This window comes from Nanorana parkeri, unplaced genomic scaffold, assembly GCF_000935625.1.
Source record: "Nanorana parkeri isolate BGI_ZX_2015 unplaced genomic scaffold, ASM93562v1 scaffold74, whole genome shotgun sequence".
In the NCBI taxonomy this organism is placed as follows: Eukaryota; Metazoa; Chordata; class Amphibia; order Anura; family Dicroglossidae; genus Nanorana; species Nanorana parkeri.
The window spans coordinates 1,711,569-1,722,190 of NW_017306342.1; the positions used below are offsets into that span (position 1 = coordinate 1,711,569).

Sequence of the window (10,622 nt, forward strand, 5' to 3'; positions counted from 1 at the left end):
AACCTTTGTTTGGGGGAAATGGTCTTATTTTTTTTTTTTTTTTTTTTTTTTTTTCTTTTTCATCATGCGTGACTGAAGGAAAAAAATTTAACTGTGTGTACCCAGATTTAAATTTAAGCTAAATCTACAGAGAAACCCCACTGAGGATTATTTTTTGTACCTATTCAACTGTGTGGCCTTCATATAAAAAGTGTTAAAAGCATATGTAAACCCTACATTTCTTTTTCATTATGTTTGGAATCATAATGAAAAATAATTGTAGGGTTTTCTTAAGCAAATGTTTTTTTGAGAAACGGTAGCAAAGTTCCTTACTTGGAGATCCTGACAGTGACAGTCACAGCACTTTCTGGCTGGCTGACAATACTACTGCATTTTTTTCCTTCAGTCAGTGAGGCATCGGCTTATCGTTGTGAGTGTCTTGTGTTCTCCTTCAGTTGGCTGTTGGGCTGCCTGGCTGATTGATCAGTCAGATAGGCAGGCCAAAGGCCAACTGAAGGTGCCCATACACTGTGCGATTATCGCACGATAATCGCGGGAAATCCCGTGATCGTACGATAATCGCAAAGTGTATGGAAGACGTGCAACCGTTTTTACTGTACGGTCGCACATCTTTTGTCTAAGGAGCATGCTAGAAAACCAGCCGAGAATCGTACGATTTTCGGCTGGTTTTTAGCATGATCGTAAGATTAATGCCGCACGGGCCGGTGTGCGCACGCGCAGACTGCCCATTCAGCATTGCGGTCATCGGAAGCCCGCCCCTCAGGGGGGCGGGCTTGCGATGATCGCAAGTACGTTCTGCCTGTCCAAGATGGGCAGATCGTATGTTTTTTTAATTACTTTACAACCATCGCAAGACTAAGGTCTTGCGATAGTTGTAAAGTGTATGGCCACCTTTAGGTAGCACATCCAGCAGGCTGAAAATGCAGCTGCTAATTACAAGGTAGCACCTTGGCATTGTTAGCTTGCAACAGGAAGTGCTGCTATTGGCCGTATCTCCAGGTAAAAAACTTTGCATCAGATTGACAAAAAATGATTTGCTTAAGAAAACTGCACACAGTGAATCACAATGGCAAACATACTGAAAAATAGATTTTGGGTTTCATTGCTTTGTAGATTTTAATTTAACCTTGGCACTTGATAAAAACAACTATTAAATAATTTAAGAATCATCCACTTACATAATTGGCACATTAGTGGGTTTTGGCTTTAATTACTGAATCTATTAGGCAAAACTTTTAGTTTTGCCTAGTGGGCAAAAATATGTTATTTTCCTTTTCCCTATTGGAAACATGTCTTCTCCCTTCCTGTCTGGGTGACATGAAATGATGGGAGAAGAATTCTTCCACAGTGCAACAGACAGTAGCGAAATTTGACAGAGGTTCTAGCTTCCCCCCCAATATTTGTAAATCAAATAAACATAAGTTTGTAGCAAAATCTGTGCCCCATTGGCCTCACTGCCTTTCAAATCATTAGGAGGAGTTGACGGACATCACCAGGGACATCATCCCATTAAAAGGTTATGATATGGAAGAACAAAAAATATGTATTGCTACAGTCTTTCTGTATTTTCCCTTCTATTTTTCCTTCATCTATAGGTGATAAGCACCTGTTATAACATCATGTTTGTATGGAAACTCATTTTGCTTTAAATTTCCTCCAGAGTTTTATAACCTTTCAGCTCTGGTGATGGATTTCTAGCCATTCCTTCAGGTAGTGTGCATGTCTGTTAGTTTTCTTATGTGTGCTTATTTCCTGAGGTCAAGCTCTAGAACACCATTGGATTTAGGTCAGGGAATTGGGACAGCTATGTAATGGTTTTTTTAAGGCAGTGTAATGGTCCATGCACTGAAGTTATTTATAAAGCTTACGTTTATGACATATATAAGTCTTACTTTTTGCTGGTCTTTTTTTTTTCACAAAGGTCCATCTTTAAAAATCTATTGATGTATGGGATTGAAGCTCTGCTCTAGTGAAACTGGCTACTAATGCATACAAAATTTCTTGTGATAGACTGGCACTCGCAAGAGAACTGTATTGTAAATTGGAAAACTTGTTTTCACTGAAAGCACATTTATTTTAACTCCAAAAATGAAAAATAGCAATTTAAATGTTTTAGAAAATTCATTAGAATAATGTACTGAGCACTTTTTGAAAATAAATTATGGCCAGTGAAAGATTTAACAAGCTGTAGCATTGACGGGAATTTTTTTTTTAGGTCTAAAGCCGATTTATTTTTTATTTTATATTTGGAATACGGAAGGATCAGAAACCCTGTCATGTAATTACTGTTTGTTTTTCACTGGGGAGAGTCACACTCACTATTTGTCCTGGTGATCATTGATAGAAAATCAATCAGCAATGGCAGTCTATATTTCCTGACAAGTGTAGTTGCACTTATATTTTACTGTTCACAAACTCCACCCAAGTTTTGGTTCCAGTATTGGAAGGGATCAATCCTGTCCCATTGAAGAGAGTTCCTGGAGTGAGTGGAAATGTTTAGAAGATGAGGGTAACTTCCCTCTTGGTTGTCACCAGAACCGGTCTCCCTATTACCGGATTTACACTCGCCTTTTCTGGTAACAACTGTACAATTTTGGATTTCCCATCACTTTGTGTCAATGACAACCATCACCTGGACAATTAGGGAGGTAAATATACCTAGTGGGGGACAGAGAGCAATAAACAGCTGATAGAGGTTCTAAATCCTTTCCCACTCCACTCCATTGAAAATGGAAAAAAAGGTTTGGCTACAAATACACTTGTGTTGATTTAGTTTAGCATTTTAGAGCCCATTCACACCATAAGGCTGTACACTGCAACATATCTCAATGCATACAAAAATGAAGTCATCCACAATTTTATTCTGAGCAGGGCAATACAATACATTGTAAGGCATCTGTGCTGCACTATAATACATGTGTGTTGGAGTGCAATTCATTTTGCATTGCAGCACACCTCAATGAACATCTACAGTGCATTACCATGTGTTGTGGTAACACGCGTTCCAGTGTTAATGAGCCCTCAGATTGAATCTTAAGTGTTTGGGTTAGCGGTGTGGGTAAAAGATAAGAGAACAAATATTAGAGCATTTCTGCACTTTCATAGCATGTTCTTGCTGTTTTGAGTTAGGTATACAAAGAAGTGAACCTTGAAATTTCTGCATTGTCTAATTGGTATTTCAGGAAGAAGTTCCCAGCACCCCGGTGGGAAAGGCCAGTGCTCCCTTGGAGGACCTTGCAGAGTCATTCTGCAAGGAGGATAAGCACAATACAATTACCCAGTTCAGTGATTGCAATTTGATGCCAGCTCTGTATTTCTAGTAGACCTGTTCAGCTGGTACAGCGCATTATTTTGGAATATGCTCATTTACCACCATGGAACAGTCCATATTTGACACAAAGTTCACCTCAGCCAATTAGCGGCAAGCTAGTATCTGATCAGTGGAAGCTGAAAAAATACTCTTATAAAAAAATACACTTATAAGTAAGCGATCTGCTTGGTATCCTAAAGTAAAGAGTAAACCCCTTATTTTGTGGATCTGTGAGTGAAACCTGCAAATACCTTCTGATTTAAAAAAGGCTCTACTGCGTGTCTCACTAATTAGGTGGGAGGCTTATTGGTTCCTATTAGCCCACCTCACCATAGCATGCCTGGTTGTTTCCCTATGGCTATGGTGCAAACCTTGTATGTAATTGTGTGTTAACAAAGGCATTATGACCTAAGACAAGGGTAGGAAACCTCAGCTGTGGTGTAACTACAAATCCCATGAGGCAATGCAAGACTCAGACAGTCACAGGCATGAGGCAAAGGTATGATGGAATATCTAGCTTCATCACCGCTGTTATTCCGAGGTTGCCTACACCTGATCTTAGCTCACTTTTAAGAACTAATACACAATAGTTTCTAGTATGACTTGGCAACATAAAGCCCAACTCCAGCCAGAACGTATTATTTCATTTGGATAGAGCCGGGATAGTTTAGAGCCTGTGTCAGGTTTTTATTATCATTTGTGTCCCTACTGGGGAAATTCACCTGAAATTCACCTTATATTCCGATCGGGGGAAAAACACAAATGCATTTTTTAGTAGTTAAAGGTTAAAATTTCTGACTGAGCTTTGTTGCCATCTGTACCTTCCTGTGAGAAAACTGCACCCAAGTATATTTGACATAGGTTTCACTGACCAGAGCTCATACAAAACAACTTTGATATATGATCTAAAGATGCTCAGCCAGATGAAAATCAAGATTTCCACAAGAAAGTTCATATACATATATCTGAATGTTTATACTCGAGTAATCTAAAGTATCCTAATGCTAATATAAGCAATATAGAAAATAAAGCAGCTTACATGATTCATCTGTATTTATTTAGTGGTCTTCAGTACTGTAGTTCTTTAATTATATTCCAATGGAAAAGTATGATCGTGTTTGAGATGGGCAGCACTGCTTTGACAGAAACCCTGTTGTATCATGTGAGAAAAGCACTTTTCCCTGTCCATTTCTCGGGTATAACATGCTAAAGAGGAGTGCCAGACAAATCCAGTTTGTGTATTTCAATTCTTCCTTGTGTGCCTATCACTGACATTATCTGGTCACCTCAGTTGCAACTGGCGCTTAGTAGAGGTGGTCTTAAAATGCCTAATACAAATATTAATTATGAAAAAAAAATTGTGAATCAGATATTGATTTTTATTTTCTATTCTGTTACAAAGTACGCCATGGCCCTCCAGATTGCTAAGTATGTGATTTCTGCATTGTGTTCTTTTCTCCAGGAACTTGAAGACCTCAGGAAACAAAGTGAAGTGATCCCACAGCTGATGATGGAATGTGAATCTGTGACTGATAAGTTACAGGTAAGCAAGATATATGGCGCCCGTCTGACATGGCAGGGAGGCCGATGTACACAGAACATGCTACTCATACCTCACCGGTTTTACAGCTTTGATTGATAACTACAAATTTTAGGACCTTAATTTATACTAAGCTGTAGCCACTAGGTGTGATACTTTTTGGACAGTTCAGCTTCAATTTCTGATTGATGTGTACAGATTAGATTAGGCTCACTTGCCACACACACAACATATGATTGCGACTGTATATTGCAAAAAAGCATGGATAACAGGCATTGCCAGTGCCGGGTGATGGTAGTAACTTCCAGCATATTGTTGCAGGGCGCTCCAGGAGCCTCTACTGTATACCCCTGGGGCACCAGGGATATACTGTTCTGGTTTTATATGATCATGTCTTCCACACAACAGGGCAGCTCTTAAAAGGTAACTGAGGCTCTGCTTGGCATCGTGTGATACATTTAGAGCAATCCTTGGTTTAGACTTTTACCTAAAGTCAAAATATGCATACTGCAAAAGCCCTAGTATTAGGCCCTCCCAGAGGATCCTACATCATTAGATCAGCAGTTATTAAGCTGTGCTTATTGTACACATTTTTATATTTAGTTGTGTGGATTTGGGGACAGATGTAAAAGATGTCATTTAATTGTTAATACTGCATGCTAATTATACGTATCGGAAAAGATTCATTAAGACATCCTCATGGGACTTTATGCTTGCAATGAAAATTTGATCTCTAAATCTTCGGTCTCTGGTGCTAGATGCCTCGTAGACATTTTTGGCAAACTAAACTAAAAATGCATAATACATCTGTTCAGTTTTTTCCTCTGACCAAAATCCACAATCTATTTTTAACTTCAAATCAGATTTTGATGACTTAATCTTTCCTTTTCGTACATGGGTATCCGTTCTTATTTAATCATTAATGACCTTCAATAATTCAAGACCAGCAGGAAAAGGTGACTTTCAGCTAATACATTAATAAGGGTTGGGGCTTAATTTTCTTGTAGTAATGTGGTATAAGGCTTGTTGGGTTTTGTCATTATGAATATCACTTTGCTGTTAATAACAGAATTTCACACCTTATTCCTCACGAGAAAGCCACTTATTTGTATCCTTGAGATGACATATTCATTTCCACTTGGAAAATTAATATGTAGATATGTAAAAAAAAATCTCTTTCTCTAAAGATGTCTCCATCTTTATGACTAGAAAAGCCAATTGTTTACAGCTTGGTTTGCATAAATTTCTTGAATAACCTCCACATCATATTTGTTTTCAGGTGATAAATAGTACCGAGGATAATTGCATGGGGCTGGGCTAATTCTGGGGTGCTTGTTTATGGAGATGGACATCAGCCCCTATTTACGTTTCCATTTACACAGTGGCAACGGGACTTGCAGTGTTGCTTGTCCTTTCCCTTCAGTGTCTCCCGGACTGTCCCAACAAGCTGGATGCATTGCACTTTAAATTATAATCATACTGGGGTTTTCCACGCATTACCTCATGTTTTATTAGAGACTAACTATGAAATAAGATAGTTGTCACATCTGCCTTTCATCAGTCATGAGTATGAAGGGTGGAGAACCCCTGTATATGTAGTGGTATAACATGTTGCCGCTAATTTACATTACAGTGATGCTGCTGGTGCTGCCCATATTCCTGCTACAGGAGATGCTGACATTCAGGGTGCTCACAGGAAGGTGGTACCACCAGGCTGTATTCAGCTCAACCCAGAAGCTCTGCCAGTACAGCCAGTGATGCTTAATACGTTGGCCACACTGCTTGATTTGTGGTTAATAGCCTGGAAGATGGAGCCTAATAATGCATCGGGTTAGGTGGGTAGGATGCATAGATGGCTGTGGCAAAAGTTGGAAAGTTTACCAGACTTGGTGCAGTTCAATTGTAGAGCACTGCTTCATGGATGCAGTCCTGTGGAAGGGGACAGATGATGGGACACAAGCTGCTCTGGAGAGTGCATGCTACACTGCTTTGATGGACTTTTATACTACACGCAGCATATGTACTAGCGGAGTGGCCCCTAAAAGGAGAGTAGTCCAGTTTTTCTATAGTAGTTGAAAGCCTAGATCTGTGTAAATACTGGTATGCCTAGGCACTATGCAGATGCTTGCAATACTGCAGCTCAGCTACTCTACTTATTGAGCAAGCATTCACATCATGCTGGCACGGGAAAATCTATAGAACGACCATGGTAAAATGTACTCCTTTTTCACAGTAGCAGATCTACCATAAGCTGAGACTGGAAACCTGCACATTGTTCCACTTGTACATGTACGACATCTGAATCACAATATATTGCCACCTTAGCACATGAAGAACAATGTGTTATGGTCCTGTTTATTTAAGACAATCTCTTTATTTAAAACATTTTGCCAACCATTAACTCTATGTATTTGTGTAATATATTTTTATAACAGATGTGCTACTTCTTTAGAATAAAGAAAATGCTGAAGGATAAAAATTAGGATTTTAGGCTTAAATTCCTCAATTGCAGTGCACCTGAGCTCTGTTGAGTGTAAATCAGCACTGAGGAATAAGCATTGAGGTTCCTCTTTAGAGATCAATGGCTACATCATTAATAAAAATCACTACATTGTCACAGTGGCGAATGTCAAACACAGGTTAGGGTCTATAACACCTTCCATAATATAAATATGGCCGGTGTTATTTAGAACCAGATTATTCATTTAAGATTGGACAAGCCAGATGTATGGAAATAGTCAGCAAATGCAACCCAGTCCAGTATCTTAGCATGAGAAACAAGCCTGATAAATGTTATTGTATTTTTCAGTTTTGGATAGACTGGGGCATTACTGCTATCCGATGTTCCATTGGAGAGATTCAATTCCTGTCCCAATGACAACGTTTTCACCAGCAAGGAATTGAGGGAAAATCTACACCAACAACACAGGCAGAAATTTCCTTTAGAATTACCAAAGCTATTTTATGCAAGGACCCACTCAACATATTAATTCAATTAGTATCCAATCGGCCAGACACTTGTGCTACGTAACTGTCAGTAGAAATAAAGATGATTAACAGAGAATCAGATGGCAGTAAAACTGGCAGGGGTTCTAATCCTTCCCCTCCTTATCCAAAACGGGGAAAAAAATGTTTTGTCTGTTTGTACACTTCAACCAAAAAACCTGGCAGGCACATAGTGCAGAAGTTAAAAATACATATTAGAACATGTTTATAGCCATTATTCTTGCTCCGCATTTCATAGATGAGCTGGTAGGAATCCTGGCCAAAAAAAAGCTGGTATTTCATGGACAAATAGGTTTCTTTCCTTTGCTTCATGTGTAAATCATGATGATGCCATGGTGAGGGTGGCCACTGAATCAGCTTGGCTCTCTGTGACTCCCAGTGATCTAAAGCAGGATGAGCAAAGACAAATTATTCTGGGATCTGCTCATTTACATATAATCAGCTTTTTCAATGGTAGAATCTAAAACAAATTATGAATTATTTATATTTCAGGATTTTAGTAGGTCTGCCATTATTAACTATAGAAAATATTTTGGTTAAATGGGAGTTATTTTTTTAAGTTATGAATACAGTAATGTATATCTCAGATTCTATATGCATTTATTATTTATGAATTATATTAGCAGCCCCCTTATACTGCTCCTTAAAGGAGAACTATGGGGTTAAGGCTTTTCCCCATAGTTCACCTTAGGGTAACGGGAGGACACAAACTAGCGTCCTCCCATCACCCTAGGCTCAGCATACCGCGAGCTGTAGCATGCAGTATACTGAGACGCCGCAGCTGAAGCGGATCCCGACAATTATGCTGGGAATCGCCGAGCTGCGTGACTGACAGCTGGCTCTGCCTATCTAGAGGCAGAGCCAGCTGTACCCTCCCCCGTCCGTTCCGCCAGTCAGCGCTGGCGGATCGGAGGGGGGAATCCAGCCCCTCCCCTGTCACGGCAGAGAGCCGTGACAGGATCGAGAGGTGAGCGAACGCCGGTATGTGTTCGCTCACCTCCTGATCTACTGAGCCGACCTGTGACAGTCTCATTGTCACAGGTTGGCTAGAACTATGAGGCGAGTGCTTTTCAATCATAGAGGTGGCATTAGCCAAAGAGCTAAATGCAGATGTTCCATCAGTGAGAAACTGGGGAAACATAAGGTTAGATTATAATTAGGCCATTATGTTCATGAAGGCTCACATAAGAGCAAAGGTCCTTGTGTCCCAGACATTGTTAGAGTAGAGCTGCAGAAAAATAATTTCCGCTCTGGGGTGAGCTGACATCTCTTAACGTTTTAAATGTCCTTATCTGAAAGGATGGGGGTCAGAAGTCTTGTAGCTCTACATGTGATGGTGTTAAAGTCTTCATCCCATTAGTAGACCTGGAGCATATTAACCTTTGTGTTTAGATATAGGTTAGTTTAGGTCAATGTGTAACATTTTTTTTGTCTAACAAGAACAAAACGGCTTTATATGATTTAAGGTTTGACCCCTTTACAACGTTGTCACACATTTGTGGCATCACAGAAGTGGGCTTTCCTCCATGGAACCGCTTGATTGCACACCCCCAGCATGCCCACTATTGTTTCTGGGCTCTTCAAGTAAAAAAACAACAAATAATGTAGTATTGCCATGAACGTTTGGAATAGAGAATTGTATTTATTTTTTTCTTATGGTAATGGCAAGAAATATACAGCTTGTTTCTTTATTTACTATTCTCTGCAAGTTTTACTTTTAATCATTTTGATTTAAAAAAATCAGGAGATATCTATTAACATTTACCACCAAACAAATGCCCCTTTTTGTCCTGAACAAAAGGAGGTGTAATTCATCTGAATACACCAAGTAGCTGCAAATATATTAGTTTTACTAATGCAAAGCTGCAAAACCCAAAACTGGGTTCAGTTTTTTTTTTACTGTTAATTATCAAGGTCTTAAAGGAGAACTAAAGGGATTGGGGGTTTTTTTTCCCGTTTGCATACATTTCCAAAGGGTCTCCCAACTACTGTGCAGTTGCAGTGCAGGACCTTGGCTTCAGCTCTGCTACCTGAACAGCCCAGAGGTTGTAGACTTTCCACACCTCCCTCTTAGTATGTCATTATACTCCTAGATTTTCATAAGGGGCTGAGTACATCACTGAACAAACCAGTGTGGCTCTTTCCTGTCCTGTGTTTTCTCTTCTCATTTCTTGACTGCTACATTTTTTTTAAAACCAGTAAAAAGCAGCTGTATAAGAGGAGGATTGGGTGGGGATAGAACTTCCCTATCACATACCCAGTTACTGGTAAACGAGAAAAGACTGTTCCTACAGTCTGTGAAGGAATGATTACATAATTTCCCTCAGTTGGTAGTATGCCTTCATCACCCCCGACTAAGAGCTCATGCGCACGGATGCCTGAGGAAGTATAATGTAAAATTTTGGCTTATTTCCCTGCCTGAGAGCCACACATGCTATATGCAGCTATAGGCAGTACATGTGTATACACACGCATGCTTAAAGACCTACGCCCCTGGATGCACACTGTCTGCACGCAGGGTTGTATGGCCATACGCATGCGTGTGTTTAAGCACGTACTGGTGTATACTCACGTACAGCTATTCCTTTATCTGTGGTTACCAAACGGGAAAAGAAGGCTGAATTTTACATTGTAAGACCCGGGTTGCCCATGTGCATGAGCTTTAAATTTGACATTTCAAAATGTTTGTATTAAAAATATACTTTTGATTACTTTAGTTGTGACAATGACATGTACTTTAAAGACCAAGATAGCACAGGTTTAAAA

At 39.6% G+C, this 10,622-nt stretch overlaps 1 protein-coding gene across 1 annotated transcript in view; it reads left to right on the forward strand.

Moving 5' to 3' along the window:
• Window positions 1-10,622, forward strand: part of HOMER2 (homer scaffolding protein 2) — a 129,725-nt gene that overhangs the window by 109,856 nt on the left and 9,247 nt on the right. Inside the window, exon 8 of the mRNA XM_018576682.1 lies at window positions 4,773-4,853. Within this exon, the coding sequence (XP_018432184.1) occupies window positions 4,773-4,853 (81 nt within the window). The remainder of the gene's footprint in view (window positions 1-4,772; window positions 4,854-10,622) is intronic.